Here is a 20,105-nt window from a genome sequence, read left to right on the forward strand (position 1 = left end):
CGGTGGGACTGAAACTAAACACATACAAAGTGATGACAACTTGAAGCTTAAGTGCAAACGGGTAATTCCACCGCTGGGTATTATGCGGCCTACAGCCAGAATATATGGATTCAATATAAACCCAGCAATATTCAGCATAACCCTTGAGATGCAAACTCTACTGCTGTGGAAATTATTAAGATTTATCATTAGCCCTCCTGTAGACCTCACTGTAGATATACCAAAAAAAAAAAAAACTTTGCATTAGTGTATATTTCCAGACTTCACAGTTCCATAGTCAGTATGATCCTGTTGTTACAACAGTCATCCACACTAACCAGACCTCGACAAATATGCTGAGCCATGTTTGAGCAGCCTTAGTCTTGATCAATATATGATGCTGATCTAACCGGAGGGACGGTTAAGGGTGCTATCATAGTGTGAACCGCAGACCCAGGGCCATTCAGCCAAGAAGAGGACAAGCACGGCAAACCAAGCAGAAGAACAGCCTGGAGCCAAAGAGACGAGTGTGTGTGTGTGAGTGTGACACCGCAACTTAGATCCCTGTCTGTATCTAAGTATTCCGTGGATGAGCAAACGTGCTGCGAGAAGCCTGTAGCGCGGCAGAGAGCAAGCTCGCGCGGCAGCGCTGTGCGAGCGCTGCGCAGGACTCGACCTTCGAATTTAATTTCACCATCCCCACGAAGAGACGCGTGAGGGGAAAGTGGCTGATGAGGTGATGCTGAGCTGGCAAACAACGCGCGCAGAAGATCTCTGCGTCCATCCTATCCTCGGCAGCTCGTCCCCGCTCGTACCCACCACCTCCACCATAGCACAGGCACACAGACGAGTGGAAAAACACAGATTTCTTCATCAGAACTTTCTCGAGCGGCGGCAGCAGCTCGGAGGTCTTCTGCCGGGTTTCAACTTGATGTGCTCAGACTCCGCATGGCTTCTCTCCTCCTCTCAATATCACCATTAATCTGGCGTGGCACGGGCCATCTGCAGCTGACATCGGGAAATCACTGCTCACATTCCGTCTGTGTGTCTGCGTTAGTCTGTGTCACAGAAGTGCTGCGGGGGGAGGGGGGAGGGGGCAACAACGGCTCACTTTCTTTCCTCACTTAACTGGAAAAAAATAAATAAATTGCAGCAGCAATCAGTGCAGTGTGATTTGCATTAGCACCAGGGATGAATGGTGGTGGAAGTTCCTCAGAGGAGGTAGTTAAATTCCCCCCACAGGGAACCAATCCTAGCACGAGATTCAGCAATGAATGTGTCCAAAGCAAATAAATAATAATAATAATTCCTCCATAATTTAATGGTGATAAAAAAGCAAGAACAGAATAATAAAAAAGCAAGCTATGAAGCTATGAATATTAATACTTTGGCTGTGCCACCTGTATATATTTATCATTACGTACTGATAGGATCAGTATCTGCAGTCGGCAGTCTCAGCTGAATCAATGGTGTGTTTTGTGATTTGAAGTAATGCAAGCGAAAATAAAATAAATAGAAAATAAATAGCCGCTCCGCTCTCCCTCCTTCGGTCTAGCTACAGAGTGTATTAAACCTTCTTTCAATAGCTGAGCCCCCTCAACCCTGCAGCGTCCACATGCCATTACCACCGCGTGCAAAACAAGCAATCGCGGCGGAAGGAACAACCTGTATTGCTTTTCTTCCCTCCCTCCCGCTGTGCCTCTCATAACGCTGCGCAAGGGCACAATCGTTACCAGTGAGGGCTGATAAATGGCTAACTTCACCTTCCTCCGCATCTCTTTCATAAACTAGGAAATAAAACTCTGGCGGTATTGAACCTTCCCCACTGAGCCCGGCTGGGTCAGTCCCGTCCCGTCGCATCCAGCCTGCGCCCCTGCTTCTTTTCAGCTGGAGGGATGAACGTGTTATTGTAAATGGCTGCATCACAAGCGGACTGCGCCAAGATGCAAACACGCAAGGGTCATTAAACCTGGGCTGGTGATTATTTAAATGAAATTTGATTTTCTTTCTATAGCGCCTCGCACGGCCCAGGTTAAGCGAGCCGACTCCCTGTTAAGCTGATATCATAACCTCCTGCGCCCACTGGGATGAGCTCATTATATTCGGGAGCTGATTAATGAAGGCAGTATAAATCATTGACATTGTTAAAAGCAAATAAAAAGCTGCTCCGTACCAGTGAAAGCCTTAAGGATGAAGATGAGATGTGAACCTCCATTTCTGTAAACCAACAATCTAGAAGAAGAAGAAGACCGGTGGCTGCAGCAAAAGGACAGACGTGCTCTCATTGCACCGCACAGACAAGAACACACACGCACACACAGTATATTATTCACACTCCGGTGGCTCACAGTTAAACTCATAGGCCTCCTGTGTAACTGATGTGCTCATCACACTGGACAAGTGCTGATGTAGTCGGTTATGCACACACACACACTCACGCACACACTCTCCACCTCCGCCTTTTCTGTGTGCCAGCCTGTTTCACTCTCAATTTAACTAAAAATACACGTAAAGTGGAAATGTTCCTGAAGTTTTATAGGCGCAAGAAGAGCGTTGTGATCAAAAAGTGCTCTTTCATGAGGTAAATACATAGCCTTCTTTGGTGTATTTTAAAATAAGGTGTGACCAAAGGTTTTATCTAACACTGGGTGCAGAAGAAAGATTTGGATTCCCTTTGTTCAGTTAAGTTCAGTTAAGCACACCACAATTATTTTGCATTTATTTTACTTCAAAATAAAACACCAGACACCGTGTGTAATGATATTAACTGGATAATGAATTTATAATTGGTGTGCAGACACTTGTAAATGAAGTGATTCTATCTATCTATACATACTAGACAATGCACAATTCTCTGCAGATAATAAAAGTCTATGTTTAGAATTTAGCCAGTACACATCTTCATGCAAATTACAGCAGAAGCTTCATGCATGTCAGTATTCGGTAGGCTATCCTCTGCATCCGTGCTAAGTACACGTCTAGTCTGTCACGGTGCCTGGCAGGTTGCTGTAGGTTGAGCTCGGGGCTCAGTGGGAGACGTGCCATCTGTTGCAGGACTGCTTGTACATTTTGTCACTAAAGTAAGCTTTGTATGACGCCGGCCGTTCGTCGGCCCTGTCGCCGCGCCGCAGAAGGAATTTGGGTTCGATCCGGCGCCTCCCAGACAGTTCAGAGTGATGGACACGAATCAAAAACTTTGATGTGCACTGTACACAGCCACCATTTCCGAGCGGCCAGGTCTGCGCGTGGCTGAATTTTCAGCCAAGATTGAGTCTTTGAGGTGCAGTGAAGCACCCTGAGGTTTCAGTCAAGTCTGAGCTGTGTCTCTACACGCCAAGTACTAATAGAGTTTACATCAAAGATTTCCCTCCCACTGTGACAGTTGAGTAGATATACACACTCCTCTCCCTCTCCATCTTGCCTACCTGTTCCCAACCTATTGCTCTTTCCTCCCTCCCTCCCTCTGTACACTCTTCCTCCTTTTATCACTCTCTCTCCACTTCCCACCTCCACTGATGCTGTAGCCAGGTGGAGTGTCACCTTGCTCTGCGCCCAGAGGCCTGTGGCTTGATGATGATTTATAGCAGAGGAAAGCGTGGGCTTGGAAGATGAAGCCGGTGGACGGCTAGGTTTAAAATCACTTGTGGCGGTGTATGAAAGCGTAGCATGATGAATGAATGTGGTCTCTGCATGCCAATCAAGATGATCTCGCTCCGGCATGAAGGAGGTTTTAGATTCAACCAGAGGCTCCAGGCAGCTTCGCGTTCTAATGATCTTTCCTCCGCTTCACAGTCCTGTGTGTTAGAATAAAGATGCGTAGAGGGCGATTCAATCTGCGTTTTTCCAACGGATACCCTGAAAAATCTAGCACAGAAATGAGCAGTAGTCACTTTAATGGGAATGAAAGACAGTGTTTTAAAAAATAAAACGGAGCTAAAACACAAATCATTCTTTGTTTTCAGCTTTCTTTCCTGTCAGGACGTATATTTCATCAGTTGACAACAGCGGCCCATTGTGCGAGAGCATCCGTAACAAAAAGCGAAGTGTATCGGATGTTGCTCTGAACCAAAAAAAACAAAAAGAAAAAAAAGCCCATTCTCTATTGTCCTCCTTGAGTCATTTGTCACCTAGTCGCTAGTCCACCATCAAAGTGATGTATTTTACCTTCGCTGGCTAACAAATGACATTATAATAGCTGATATAAATACATGCTCTTACTGATGTCATGGGGAGCCAGGAGCATGTTCTTATTTAGCATGCTAATACAATTCACATGATTTGATATGAATGAATTCATACATAACTGTGGACAAGGGAACCCCTATGATGTATGGCTCTCAGTAAGGAGCCACTCCCTCCGGCTCTTTGAATAAACCAGAAAGCAGCGAAGCATGCAGAACAGCACGAGTCTCCTGGATGTGTCCATTGACAGCTGGGAACAGCTTTCATTGTCGAATATTAAAACGCGAGAGTGTTTCTGTTAATCTCTGCCTTTTTGAAGGGTATGTTATTAAGGAATACGATTCCCTGAGAAAATTGCAACATGGATCATCAATCACTGCTGAAGTACGTGAACTACAGACAGCATGAGTGAGCAACTTGTCTCGGCCACGGCCACGCAGCGACCGGTTGTCTGTGCTGTATGCATACTGCATGAGTCATCCCACAGCAAGTCACACAGACAGATTGGGCTTCGCTCTCCATCTGAGGCCATTCATATGTCAGTGGCATCGCAGTGAACATATTGTTTGTCTTGGAAATCTGGAAATCTGTGGAAATCGAGGTGCCAGTCACACATATTGATTACTAGACACAAGTTCAGTACATGAATACATGAAGACTACAGACGTGTTAAAAATGGGGCTGCACTTTACTCCTGATTCCTATGAATCTTTAGTTGGTGTTGACGCTCAACATCACATGTGTGTACACCAATCAGGCACATCATTATGACCACCTTCCTCATCAGAGAATGGACATGGGTCTTCTGAGCCTGGCAACAGAATATTGTTAGGGTTTTTAGGTCCTATTGTTTGAGGGGAGGGGTCTATGTGGATCATCCTACAGATACTTGATCAGTTTGGGATCTAGTGAATGTGGAGGCCAGGTCACCACCTTGTGCTGTTCTCCATGTTTTTTGAGTTGTTCCTAAACCTTTTGTGTGTGTGTGTGTGTGTGTGTGTGTGTGTGTGTGTGTGTGTGTGTGTGTGTGTGTCAGGCTGCATCCTGCTGGAGATAGCTGCTGCCATCAAGGAGTATCATGGTATGTCTGGTCTGGTCCAGGTGGATGGTACATATTGGTGCTATGTCTGCTGTCAGCGGTCGTAACGTTCAGTGTAAATCTGCCGCTGGAAATGGTCCCCAAAACAAAACTACCTATTTATGTCTGAGTAATGTTTAAACTGCCCAGGTGTTTTAGGAAATTATGAAACCTAGTAGCTTCAAGTTACTGTTGCCACTGCTGTAAACCCTAAAAATGATACACACAGGCTATTTCAGACTCACAACACGTACATTATTTTGAACAACCAACCCTGGCATTTACGTGAAGGCATGCCACATTTACCATTTTAAAGAGGCCCCACATGCAGATGGAGTTCTCTTCTACTACCACTACTACTACTACTACTACCACTGGTACTGTACCTCACAACTTGGTTCATGTTACCGTTCAGCTTTTATGAATCCTGTGGACTTGCCTCTGGTTGGAATGAAACGCTACTACCAATTTGTTTTCACAACTCGCTCTCACAAAGGGTTTACAAACATGGTGGGAAATTGGGGTAAAGGTAATTTGCCGTTCAGACTTTTTGGGTGGAGTGGGGGAGGGAGGGTCGTGGGGGGAGACACGGCTTGGACTTGACTCATATTTTATCACACTGTGTTGGTCGAACCGTCCTCCATCAGGGTGTTTCAAAGCTCCACAACTGGCCCAGTTCCCCGCATGTGGCAACAATAGCGTCACCACGCAGTAATGAATCAAATTAAGTGGAATGTCAGCTAGGCTAACAGGGCTCTCCTTCTCCACTCAGCATGAAAAGAAATAGTTTCATGGCTTCAATTTGTCTCTCCCTGCCCTCGCTGGCGCATATTTTTGCGTTTCATCTAAAAAAAAAAAAAAAAAAAGTGAAAAAATTATAGTGCCGGCGAAGACGCGAGGAGTACAAGGGAGAAAAACGCAATTGGAAATGTAGAATCTTTATTCATGTCTAAAGTCAGAGGTAGACGGGCTGACTGGTGTAGAGCGGGGTCGCACCTCGGGTTTGATGTAAATATATGCAATAACATAAATTATACCCCAAGGGGGAGCCTGCACTTTTGCCTCTCTTTTTCTTTCCCTCTCTTGTTCTTCCTCCTTTCCTTTCTCCTGCAAAGATTAAAGTACAGGTGGAGTGAAAGGGGAGTCATATTTTACAGTGACAGAGGGAGAAGAACAGTGCAGCAATATGCTGATCACATTTGAATGAGCAAGACAGAAGATTAAAGTAGGACGGAAGACAGAGTGCGAGAAAGGGCGAGCAGTATTTTGACTGGCTAAACATGCCTGTGTATAACCGCGGTGAAGTGATAGCTCTTATACGCCATTTATATTCAGGAAAACAAAGGTCTTCCATTTAAAGCAGCATGCTGAGGCCTCTGGGTGCAGCGTGTAAACAAACCCATTTGTTTATTTGTCTGTGTTTAACCTCTAGCCAACTTCTTCTTGCATCAAATGTACCAAATACCACTTGCTGTTATCATGATATTCTATTTGGCTGCACTGCATTAGAGGATCACTGTCTAAGTTGCTCCAGATTTAAAAGATTGCCAATTTCTCCTGATGGACAGCACGTCAGCACAACACACACAAAAACATTAGAGCTAATCCTTGCACCCCACAAAGCGTTTGGATCAGCCAACAAGATTCTTGACGAATCTCAGCGATGAAGTTTGTGAACTTCGGGAGCTTTAAGTAGGTCGGTAGCCACTTCAAAATTTTCCCAGGACTTTTCATGTCATACCAGGAGTTCTCTGAAGCAGTCCGCACCCTCTCTGGCGGATTCGTAATGAGACTTAAACGACATTACCCGGGGAGGCACTCTGTTCTCTGTGAATTACGCAACGCTCATTGTTTGTTCTGCTGAAAGTGCGTCGCCCGCGCGCCGACACCCGTAGAGTCCTCCACTGCAGGCCTGATGCCTTCACTGCACCACACACCAAAACCAGTTTAAATATTTTATATAGTTTATAGAGCCTGCGGTAAAACTAGACATTAAGCACAATGATGCATAGGTTCTTATTCTTTGTGTGAATTATTATTAAATAACGACACCCTAACAGGACGTCACTGTTTTATTAAAAGCTAGCCTGCATTTGTTACACAATAGGGTGCACATTCAGCTATAATCAGCTTACAAGCTAGATGGGATATCAAAAAAAATTATACTTGTATGTTTTCACCTTCAAATTTGATTTAAAGGGAACACAGAGAGACTCTACCTTATGAGCAGATGGAAATGAAGATTTCCTGCACATTAAAACTCAAACATCCATGAGGTAGGCCTGCAACAATGCATCGGTGCAAATCCAGTATGTAAATATGTCAAACTGCATGGAATAAACACTACTTTTTAGGTAACCTGCCTAGACACACTATGCACAAGCGTTCAACAGAGAATGTCGTGGGACTGTGTGACCTCAAACACAGACAGACAGCAGTGGGAGTATTTGGACTGTTACAGTGAGTTCAGTTTGATTCTTGGTCGGTGAACGGTGCCCGGGAGTCGGCACTGTGCCTGTTCTCTGTGCAGCTCTCTCCGCGCACACGAAACAGAGGAAATGACAAACAGAAGGGAGACAGTGAGATTATCTGTGGTCTTTTACTGTAGTTCTAATCCATACTTAACAGCATTGCCACCCAGAGCCAGGAGATGGTTAATCTGCTTCTATAGGAATACTTAGACAAATGGACACTATGGAACAGAGGATACTGAGCCACGTCCATGATAATCCGCCTCTTTCTAGGTTGATAAGTATCCCGCTGTGAGTCTGAGGGCGCCAAGTGTGATGGATGTGAATGAAGTCACATGTGCCTTCAGTCATGTGTGAAAGTGTGACACCGTCTGAGCTAAAAATACTGCTAATCCGTGATTTTTATTCATTTATTTTCACCACTGGTTGAGCAAATAGTATATTTTTAGACTAGAGAGGAATAAGTGGAGTTTCTTGCCTCTCTCACTGAAAGGCCGCTGAGAATCTGTTTACCCTCCCGCTACCACAATCTAAAAAAAAAAAAAAAAAAAAAAAAACACGCAGCGTGAGGCACAGAATTCTGAGAGCTCTGCGGCCAGTGACGGCGTCTATTTGCATTGCCACTCGCAAACCAAAAGGTGTATCCAATGTCTGGAGGGCGCGGGAGGGGAGAAGATGAATAAGGGAAGCGGCATAAGACTGGCTCTATATATAGCAGGTAATCTGTCATCTCATTTTTGTCATCTCCCTTCCCCTCGTTTTTGCTTTGAGGAATGAGGGATTGATGTTCGAGAGATCAGAGGAAGTGAGGAGGGAATCTTGGAGGCTTGTAGAGAGGAGAATAAGGAGAGCCAGTGTGTGTGTGTGTGTGTGTGTGTGTGTGTGTGTGTGCGCATTGGGAGGAGTGATGACTGCTGTTTTTGGAGACCCAGTTGCAGCTGGCCCAGGTCCAAGGCGAACAGTTCAACTCTCAGAACTACAAGAGAGAAAAGGTAAACTACACATCTAACAGTTCAGTTTCAAAAGATTTCCGCTGAATCTCATCCTACGCTGCGAAAAAAAACGCTTAATTTCCTCTAAATCTGCAACACGGCTGCTGTCTGGAGTCAGGTGTTTCTAAGGTGGATACTTTTTGAACGTCCTGTCAGCTCTGACAGGTTGGATCTCCTGGCAGAAAAATCAGTTGTGCTCACAAACACAGTTTTGGGGGGAAAAAAAACGAAGGGACCTTGTGAAGCTCCTTCTGATAAGGTTCTCCTTGTGGTCACTTCAAATTAGAGATGAAAGAATGGACAGACAAGGACTAAAAGAATGTAGGGAGGAAAAGCCAGAATGCAAGGAAGGCGAGGGAAATGAGACATGAGGTGCAATAAAAATAGCAACAAACGGCAGTAGAATGAAACCAGGTGACACGTGGTGAAGAAGAACGACATGCGGGGAGAGATTACCTTGCAAATAGAAAAAAGGAGAGAAGATTTGCATAGATAAGGTAGCAGGAAGCACAAGGATGAAGGATGATGCTAGGCTCTCACACACACCACACTCCAGATGTTTGGGAGGCCAAATCTCATTCCTCTGTTTAAGTCCTAACTAAAGCTAGCAATACCTTTTTGGAAAGAGAGATAATCTTCACACTTGTGAAGGAACTCTCTTAAGAGGAGCTTGCTCTGGTAAAGCCTGCAGGCACACACTAACACATACGGGAGAGTGTGAGATCATTAGACTATCTCATGCTCTTTCGTAGACCATAGATGGTTAGCTAGCTAGTTAGCTCCATCCGGAAACATTTCGTCTGAATAATTCACAGTGGTGTAAATAAAATATATCCGGTGGCCTTCACGTAATAAAAAAAAAATAAAAATTAGACACAAGATAGCTGCCATGCTGAGTAATGAGTTCTGCTGTGGGAGACGAGTTCAGATATGACAGGGAAGCAGATGCACACATAAAAAAGGCCTCACCTCAAAATTCAGTTATTCACATTGATATTCAAGAAGGGGGCTGCGCTGCTTGATTTAAAGAAGAATATTTCATCTATACATCTGCCTTTGATAATGGCACCAAGACACGCCAACCTCTCCAAATCTGACTGGAAGGCCAAAACATGAGCGAACAGCTACGACGTCCAAAAGTGCCATTATAGAAAAACAATAACAGGAAAAACGACGTCAGCCGAACGTTTGGAGATCAGCAAAACGCATTACTATTCTTTAATTTTCCCGGGATAACAGACGATAGCGGGACGTTTATTGCTTTTCTCCAGCAGCGAAGAGTGCGATATTTTCTGCATAATGCATGACCGCTGCAACATGGTCCAGACCATCCCCAAAACAAATAGCGTCACAATCAATGCCACTTACGCATGCTAGATGTGAGCCGTCCTCACATGCGCGACACGGTGTTGGGATACAGTGCCGCACGGGCAGATGGAGGTTGGCGAGGACGAGGAATCAAAGCATTAGCACCGAGTCAGGAGGAGATGGATAGGCCACAGGTCTTCTCCACGTGTCCCGCCGACGCTGCAGCGTTAACACACTACGGTGATGTAACTGTCACACCGTGCGCCAAAACTACAAAGGACACTGAGCAGAAATCAATACGTGCTCCAATCTCATCGTGGCTCCTGTGATTATGACAGTAATACCAGGTGGTTGGAGTATGGATCATGTTGCTGTGCTGGCTCAAGGGCGTCGCTCTTAGCACATGGAAACCTTTTGGTTTCTAAAAGGTCAATCAATAAGAAAACTTGCTCATTTCCCCCCGTCACGTTTGGTTTTCTCAAATTATGCAGTAATCAGTTTTGAATGGGTCCCACGGGAGGTGCTACTCCCTCAACACAAACCGTAGCAGACTAAATAAATCGTCAGTTTGAAAATAACAATCACAGTGTTGCATTTAAAATCCCTGCTCTCTTTAACGGACCACAAATAATGCACATATTCAGAATAGGACAGATGGCCGATCGCAGTCATCATTTCGCCGTCCACAGCATTTTATTTCAGGAGGCTGCTCTCATATCTCTTGGTGTCTAAATGCCAAGGTTGAAACTTAAAAGATGTCTCCTGGCCGAGCTCTCGGAGACTGACATCTAAGGACAGCTGCTCTCCTTCCTCTTTTACACTCCATGCCTTCCTTTCTCCGTCAATCACAGACAAACTTTTAACTCCCCCCTTGCAGCCCCACCCCTCCAAACGCACCAGATTTTGTCTCCATCTGTTGTCTGTCTAAAGCACTCTTGCTCTGTCCTCTCTCCTCAAACATCTCTTATCCTCCCATTTACTCGCAATGAATAATTGTTTCACTGAGGCTAATTGTCAAGCTTACAGTGCCAGTAACCAGTCAGTCAGAGCGGAGTTTCCTCTCAGCTCCTATTACTCCGACACGACACTTTCTAAATTAGCTGCCTGACACTAAACACCAGAGGTGTGGACTCAAGTCAAGTCATGACTTGGATTTGAGTGACACATTTTCTGACTTTAGATTCAACTAAACGAAAAAAAAAAAGAACTCGATTTGGACTTTGACACCAACAACTCATGACTTCACTTGGCCTTGAGTCTTGACTGAAAATAAACGATGTCTTCCACCGAGCACAAATGTTAAAAAGAACAGCAAATGACAGCAATGAACCATTTAATCATACAAGAGCTTCCCATGTTACCTTCCTGACTCATCAGATTTATTTATGTTCCCACATACTGCAGTCTGATGATGTTACACCAGCAAAATTGGACAATGTCATTGACGAAACAATAAAATTGAATGATATTTATGTGATTGCTCAGTGTGCGATCCAGCAGTTATTTGTTCAGCTTCAAGCCTAGCTACAGATACACAGCTGACTAGGCTGGTGATCATCACAATCCATGTCTTTTAACAATCAGAAATGCAAAAGGTAGCTTACTATCTTATTTGGTTATTCGGCAGCAGTAATGATATTTCTGCTACTTGGAAAAAAAAAAACATTTGAACTTCGTCTGCAATTCATGGGTTAAGCAGAATCCAAAAACTGTACTTACATTAAAATGATTCAGTGCAGTAATATTATTACTCATGCATTTATGTAAAAGCAGGGTTTTGCAGTGGAGGTTCTTTATGAAGAAGCATCTATGAATTATTTTCACTAAGGATTCATTTGATGGAGAGGGAGAAATGCCATCACATGTTTCATCGGTCGAGCCGTCCAAGCCTTGAATATATTCATAAGATATTATTGAACTATTCAAAAGGAAAATTGGCAGATCTTAACATCTGCAAAGCTGAAAATTTTGTACAAGAAGAGCCCATTAATGACATTACATTTTGAAAGCTGAAAGTTAGTGTTTAGATTTTCAGAATTCATGAATTTGTATTTTGAATTCATGAATAGAAATAGAACAGAAAATAGTGCTTGTGCCTTGTAGTCAAAAATCTGGTCTCCCCTTTGGGAACCGCTGCATGACCTTGCAAACTACGTTTCACTTTACACAAACCTAAGCTCTCCAGATTCTCCTGTGCCGAGCCTAGCCGCGCAGCACCAACACGATAAAGCAACTTACCATATTGGAACAGAATAATGACAGCATGGCATTCACCGACCTTGTTAAAGGCACACACGTGGCTGCTGTTACTTTGTCACGGCCTATATAACACGTCCAAATTGCTGCTACCCCTTCCAGTCAGTTCACAGTTTACATCCTGCAGGTCTCAGATACTTAAGGCTGCGATGATTAATGTTGGTGTTGTTGGCGTTAATGAGGAGTGCCCTTTTTCTTCTGTTCCCGTGGCTGGCATCTGCCCACCTTAAACACGCAGGGAGAAAGCAGCGCTACGGCTGGCTGGAGGGCAGCGCACTGACAGCTAGCAGAGATTATTTGGAGTAACTGCATACCGAGAACCGCATCCAATTTCCATCAGGGACGAGGTGAAGATATCGCTCCTCACTCACAAGTCCAGCCACCTTTCTTAAACGCTTTGTGGAGACACCATTACCTGGATGACTGAGAACCTTCACAGACACCCTCCTCACTTTTAACATTTCCAGCAGATATTTAAACACTGTCATCTCCGAATGACAGAAGAGTGTTAATAAAAACGTTAATGCGCTCATCCACCATAGTGGGAGCACAGCAGATGTCATTTTATTTCTTGGTTCTGCACAAGGACATCTACATTTTCTTTTGTTTGGACAGCTCGCTATTACATCCTGCTTCCACTCTTTGCGCAAAGCTAAGCTGCAACTCTAGCCTTATATTGATGAATGAATATGATAGCTCAGTGGATCTAATTAAAAACCCTTAATGGGAAAGAAAACCATTCCTAAACGATCAAATTAATCCTTTAAGCTCTTTACCTGTGGTCATATTTAAACTACTGCTCGGAGGATTCTCAGCATGTAGGAGAGGTATTCTCACGTTTCAGGCCACGGAGGACAGAGATGACATCTATCACGTCAAGAGTATGAAAACAATGCTATTGGCAGCTCCTGTGTGGTGCCAACTATGAGACAGCGCAAGGACAGTTTAATCTACAGTGGCCATTTGATCACACGGAGGCCTCTCAATAATTAAGTGGCGCACACACTGCTAATGCAAAGTGGTGTTTGGTTGAACTTCAATAGGATCATAAAACACATTCTTTGGAACTGAAAGGCAAGAAGGGAAGGAGAGCGAGGGTTATTTGTGACTCCGAGGTATGAATACAAGTCACACTGGTGGAGCAGTAGTGAGCTGCTTGGAAGGGTACTAGCGTCACGTCGCTCATACCGCACTGACCTGACCTCTGTCTGTCTCATAAACAGGAGCTTTACAAACTTTATGTGTGCGTGCGGAGGGGAGGGAGTGAAAGTGAGAGAGGGATGAGTGGCAGTCAGTTTGAAGGGAGCCGTGGCATTTTATCCCTCCGCTGGAGCCATCTGCTCACCTTGATGTACTGTGATGTCAGCTATACTCACTACGGCACTAAATTCCCAGAACACATCACGTCAGAAAGGAGGCGAATTGTCCTACTTCACAAAGTAACCAGCCAGCATTTAAAGAGGAGTTGCACTTGTGAGATTCCATGTTCCAGCAAGGATTCAAGGATTATGTGTCATTCACAATCATACAGAAGCATGAGATGGAACGAAATGATCTGAAATGGTCTCGGATTATTTCCCACAAGTAACTATAGAATATAGACATGAAATAAAAACAGTATATTTTACCAGTGTGAAGTATGAGATTAGTTTGTGTTAGTCAAACTTGACAGCTAATTATCCTTGGTAAGGTTGTGTAACATAACAGATAGTGGAAACAACACTGACAAACAGCTTTCTCTTTACATTGTAGAGACATTTCTTGGATGAATTAAGTGGGTCAAGTGGGAGTTACAGGTAAAGTTTCTCCTAACAACATATGCAATCTTGTCTAGACTTTGGTCTTGCTTTTTTTTTTTTTTTTTTTTGCCATCACCAAGACTTTTTAGTTCTGTAAACTTAACTTATTATAACTATGAAGCTGGTAGAATTTCGCCTACAGGCTTTTGAAGGCAAACTGACTTTTTAAGTTGATAGGGTGAACTTCTACGGGGAAACTGGGCCACTGACAAATCCAGCAGCTACCCTACAACATTAGTCATAACATTATGACCACTGACAGGAGGAGGGAAGAACATCGATCATCTTTTGGACCTGGATTTTGTGTGGATGTTACTTAAACATGTAGCACTCACCTAGACCAGACCAGTAACCCCAACCCCATAGCAATGACACTCCTTGATGGCAGGGGGTCATAATGTTATGCCTGATCGGTGTACATTCATTTGAATTATAAATGCCAACTCATCTTCCAATTTTCATTTGCTTTCATCTGCTCCAACTATAACCAACTATCTGTATCTCAGCTGCTCTCTTGTGGTTGAAAGCAGTTCTGAGAATGGTGAGAGTGAACCAGACATTAAAGTTATGGGTCAGGTGGATCAGCAGTGAGCTGAGGACAGCAACAGATTAACGTCACGTTGCTTTTACATTTCAAACAAATAATGCATCATAGCTGTTTCAAGGTTCCATTTTGCTTACTTTTGCTTACAGGCACATACATTTATTCACAATCACAAGCTTGCATTTTCACAGCAGGAGAGCAAACCCATTCCCGTGATGCTCCCCATTTTTTAAACCCTCTTTCTGAACAATCACAGCCACCTCTTCATCCTCCTGCTCTCTTTTACTCCTCCCTGTCTCCCACTCTCGCTCCTAACTTCCCTCCATTGTCCTCACATGATATTATGTGAACTCCCATTACAGGGGTGGCAATAGACTCCTCAGCACTAAGATCCTCTTTATTATCTGACAACTGTGGACTACATCGCTAAGCTGATTAGCCAGAGCTGTCTTTTCAGCATTTCAATTAGGAGCGTTTTGAATAGTCAAGCAGATTGCACGCCTTTATATTCATTACTGACATTCTTAGAGAGCAACGCAATGCTCAAATACAGTAATCCGAGAAACACATTACACCAGAGAGGATGAAAGAGTAGTAGAAGAATGACATCCAGGCAGATTTTAATATTAGTCTCAGAGGGAAATGGCAAAAGTAGCTATTAACAGCAATCCAAAGCAATTTACAGAAGCAGACAGAGTGTTAATGGCCCAGCTGGCAATCATGCTAAAGTCATGCACACAGACATACACAGTTTGCCGTGTGCTTTAAACAAGACACATGTACCCAGGAGCATTGTATTCATTTAGTTTTCTGTCTGCTTTCATTGCGTCAATCTGAGTTACACTGAGAGAAGACAGGTGATACTCAGTAAAGTACACAGAGGGTTGTGAGCATTGATGACACTGGAGTTGGACCATCTCTGCTCATGTCATTTCAGATGAACAGATTAGCACAGGAAAGGTCCCACATTGGTGGAACTGGCGCCTAGGACAGAATGACAAAGGAGGAAATTGAAGGAAAGGAGCGGTAGCAGGAAGCTAATGGATTTAGGTCAGATGACGAGGATATGATTTGCTCAGTGCAGTGTGTGTGTGTGTGTGTGTGTGTGTGTGTGTGCGCGTGCATGTATGTGTGAGAGACAGAGCCAGCATGTACATGTGAGAAGCGTGGTTCTGTGGTGCCAAAATGCGCTGATCTCGGGGCATTATCTGTATCTGTTTAAGGTATCCGGCTTTATTAAATACCCACTTGACACAGGAGTCACCACCGTGTTTCATCATTCAGTCTCTGTCCGACTCTCTCATTTTCACACACATACACTCACTCACTAATCCATTCAGCCATTGTTAATCCAGCTGTGTGCTGGTACAGAGACGTGCTGTACATGGCTGATAACCAAGTCACCAGTGCTGATGTCACACCTGTCAGTGTTTTGGTTGCCAGCGCTGTCGTTGGCGGTTGCTGCGAGCCACCCAGGGACAAACGCACAGCACATCTGAATCCATCATGGAGGACAAACCCTGCACCGTGCCCTTTCTCTCTGTGGGGATCATCAGGGTCAAAAATGCATGCGCCTGAGCGCTAAGTGAAATGTTGTTGTCATGTTCTTTGTAGTATTAAATTGAGAAAGAGCTCACCCTCACTTAGGGCGTCGGTCTGGGAGGGGAGAGTGGAGGAGAGAAGGGATAAAGTTAGGGGTGGGTAGGGGTGGCAAGGACTTCACGATATGTATCACGATACTTGAGTCAGGATACGATACATTGTTGCGATTCTATGATACTGTGATATATTGCAATGTTCTACGTAGTTCACAGAAATTTATATAAATGTACATCAGATGACAGTAATAATTCATTGGACAAATCGAGTCAAAAAACAATATTAATCCAAATGATCCATGAAAAAGCATCACGATACATTGCCATATCGATATTTTTTCACACCCCTTGATACAGTTGCACGGACTTTAAGGTTTTCTGCAATAGTCGCGTAGCATTTGCCACGGAAGAGCTGCAACAGAGCAGCTGAGAGTGATTTCAGTCACAGATCTGTCTCTCTGATACAGTGAAACGGCTGTTAACTCACAAGCTACGTATGTCTGAGTCAACTGACATATTCAAACTTTATTTCAAAGAACGCACAAAATCAGAGGTGCAAGCAAAAAAAAAATGTTTTGAGACATTGTCTGATTTCTCAGTTGTGGTACTGTATGCGCCTGCAGAAAAGTGTGTTAAAAATCCTCCCAAAGGAATTCAACTATGAAGCAGCGTAAATGAACCTGCAGCGCGTATCAACGTAACATATGTTCTTTATCTGGTCAGCAGCAGGACAAATTTTGTGGGGTTGTTTGTAGCTGGACTGGAGTTGGCTGCACCAGCTGCTAGTGAGTTCAAAGTTCATTACGTATAGGTTTACATGTTACTTAATAGCGGCACAAAATTCAGTTCTTAAATATAGACGTGTTATTTAAAATGAAAAGCAGTAATCGTTGGGTTGTTAAGTTTTGCACGGCTAACAACCAGCTGACAGGACAAGCTTTCTATTACAGGACAATAAGTGATCTTATAGAGAGACTGTTAAAGGTTAAATGGAATGCGGTCTGATACGGTCTGTGACTGAAACGTAAATAACATTTATTAAAAGATGTTTCTTGGTTGTTTGAAACTAGCTAGTAAGGCGTCAATAAGGCCTATAGACGTGGATTTATGTCTCTTTAAGTTCCTAACTTTCCAATTCGAAACCAGGGGTGTAGTCTGTGTTCATGGAAACCCAGATTAGGATTTGACTGCCTGCCTGTGTGTGTGTGTGTGTGTGTGTGTGTGTGTGTGTGTGTGTGTGTGTGTGCGTGGGTGTGTGTGGACATCGAGAGGGATAAAGAAGGGAACACTGAGGAGTTTGTAGAAACGCCCAGAGATTTAAAAGAAGACAGATGAAAAGCAAATGTTAAAAGGAAGCAGGGGGAAGTTGAAAACGCAGAAAATGAGGATGGAAAGAAAGAGGAAGGAGAAAATTAAAACACAGGAGAAAGGCGAAGCAGTCACAAAAGGACTGAGGGGAGCGAGGAGAAGAAGGAGCGGCGTGGAGATCTGTAGCCTGAGCGGGGGAGGAAGACGGGCATCACAATTAAAAAAAAAAAAAAGGCATCTGGGGGGCATCACAAAAGATATATGAAAAAACTAAAAGAGGACATGCAATGAGAAATAAACTAGAGCGACAGATAGAGGGAGAGATACTGAGCGCTAAAATGTAGTAGAGGAGACAGCAGATGGTGGGGATTATTCTGGACTAAAATACTCCGGGATCTACAGAGGGAAGGCCGCAGACATAAACCGTTACAGGCTCCATCTGCCAGAAATAGACCAAATAGAGCCGTAGGACCACCATCACTATAATGATCAAATACTGCCTGGACGGCAAAACCCAGAACGGATACAACTTTCATTATAAACAACACAATAAATCTCAGGACGGATAAATGCTGATGTTCAATCATGCTTGTGTGTTTATTAAAATCACTTGGGAGAAACATCCCGTTGAGTCATTAGTTACACATGCACGCTACGCTCACCGCGTGAGACCTTTTAATGAACTTAAAATATTTATATTTCAGAAATAGCTAAATGCTATGCGCGTGCAGATCTAACGCAAGTTTCTTATTCTGCAGCAGGTGCCTGTGTGCCAGAGCATTTCCAAATATGTCTGCACCCGACTCAGGGAGATACCATAAGACGCTGCTAATCCACATTTTATGTTCCCTGTGATTAGGACAACAGCCTGCTGCACTAACTATGCGTATGGATTTATGAGAGTGTGCAGAGAACACAACGAGAAACTGGTCCACAAATCTCCCCAATAATTCTCCGTACACACATCCTGCATACACACACACACACACGACTGCAGATACAGCCGAATGCCTGCTAATCATCCCGTTCGTTCCTCCACTTGCGTTCAGAGAAGGAAAGGAAAGCGGGGAAAGAGACATGGAACTAATCTGTAGAAGTTTATTTTCTTTTTTTTTACCTTTCCCTGTGTGTAGATCAAACCTTGAACCTGTGAAAATAAAGAGAAGAAAATGTAATTACTTGTGTGCACTGAGTAAGCATAAGCGTGGATGAGCAGATCATACAGCGCGCCGCCACACTGATGAAGCAATTTAAACAAAAATCAACAACATTAGCGCGTCTCTGCAGGCAGACAGCGCCCACACCACGCTCGGCTCCCGTCTGCAGCTTTTCCCCATACCCCTCTGTAATTGCCTATTGAGCCGTGTCACTCAACACTTGTACTTTATGTTCCCGCAACAGCAAGGAAGTCGGTTCATTCTAGTCTCAGCATCAGTGTCAGAGTGGCAAACATATTGACTTGTGTGCATAAGAGAGATGGTGTGTGGTTGCGTGTGCGTGCGTGTGTTATTGACTAATTAGCCAGCCTGACAGGGGACAGTTAATTAAATCCTTCCCTGGCACTGGGCATAAAGTAATTATTGTGCATGGGTGCATATGCACCAAAAAGAAAACCATCATTCACATGTGCTAAAAACAAGTCACGTGTTGAAAATAAACTTCCCTTATAAGCCCGTGTGCTCACTCACATCCACCAGTACTCAAATGACACATCCATCATCACATTGTCTTGCGAACGTTTAGGCAAAAAAAAAAAAAAAAAAAACTTTGACATCTTTCCATCATCATGAGCTGCTCTTTAATCTCTGCCAGGCAAAATAAATAAATTAAAATATTGACTTGCATGTGACGGGCCGCCAACATCATCTTTACTGCTGTCGTCATTATGGTTGGCAGCAATCGACCCATTTCACTTGGCCTCAACATTTGACTGGAAGAGTGGTTCGTCATGGAGGTAGAGAGGTGTGAGGGTCCATCGGACGTCTTGTTACAGTGTAGCCACATGTGTTAATGCCCCTATCAGATGTAACAAACCGTTCTCTGTAGTCTTCATTTTCAAACTCTGTAAATTTGAAACTGTGCCAGCAAAACTCCATTCTCCCAGAAATTCCTTGAACCAGTGTGCCCTCAATTACTGGATTTCGACGTGAAGTCGATGCGCTGGAACAAACGAAGCGACTCGTGTCTGCTGGATGGGAGACCTGCCGGCCAGTTGGTTTGTGCCAACGTGCCAACAGATGCCTGATGCATCTGCCGTCTGATAACGCGATCACCATGGTGGGAAGGCCCAGCGCGGGATTGATCGCTGACATTTTGCTAAGCTGAAAGCGCTTTGAATGTTATAATCAGTGATGAAAGCTTTCCACCGGCACAGAAACACCTCACACGACATCTTCTTCTATACATAAAGGTGGCTATTTCTGCCTCTTTACTTTCCTTGCTAACAGCACTCTGTCGAGACTTGTGATCTGTAAGTACTTCTTTTTTTTTTTTTTGCAAACACTGCCTCATTGTCCTACACTGTAGCTCCATTCACAGCCATTTGAAAAGAGTAGACATTGACAGTTACAATCTGTCCTCTGCTGAAAAC

At 43.9% G+C, this 20,105-nt stretch overlaps 1 protein-coding gene across 5 annotated transcripts in view; it reads right to left on the reverse strand.

The window, feature by feature from the left end:
- igsf11 (immunoglobulin superfamily member 11) overlaps positions 1–20,105 on the reverse strand; it is a 94,496-nt gene that overhangs the window by 47,049 nt on the left and 27,342 nt on the right. For 4 of the 5 annotated variants that reach the window (XM_047594801.1, XM_047594799.1, XM_047594800.1 and 1 more), the window contains exon 2: positions 18,633–18,662. In XM_047594801.1, coding sequence (XP_047450757.1) covers positions 18,633–18,662 — 30 coding nt within the window. Of the gene's footprint in view, positions 1–12,288; positions 12,600–18,632; positions 18,663–20,105 lie in introns of those variants that run through there. The other variant, XM_047594802.1, reaches the window with a different exon arrangement.

This window comes from Mugil cephalus, chromosome 9, assembly GCF_022458985.1.
Source record: "Mugil cephalus isolate CIBA_MC_2020 chromosome 9, CIBA_Mcephalus_1.1, whole genome shotgun sequence".
In the NCBI taxonomy this organism is placed as follows: domain Eukaryota; kingdom Metazoa; phylum Chordata; class Actinopteri; order Mugiliformes; family Mugilidae; genus Mugil; species Mugil cephalus.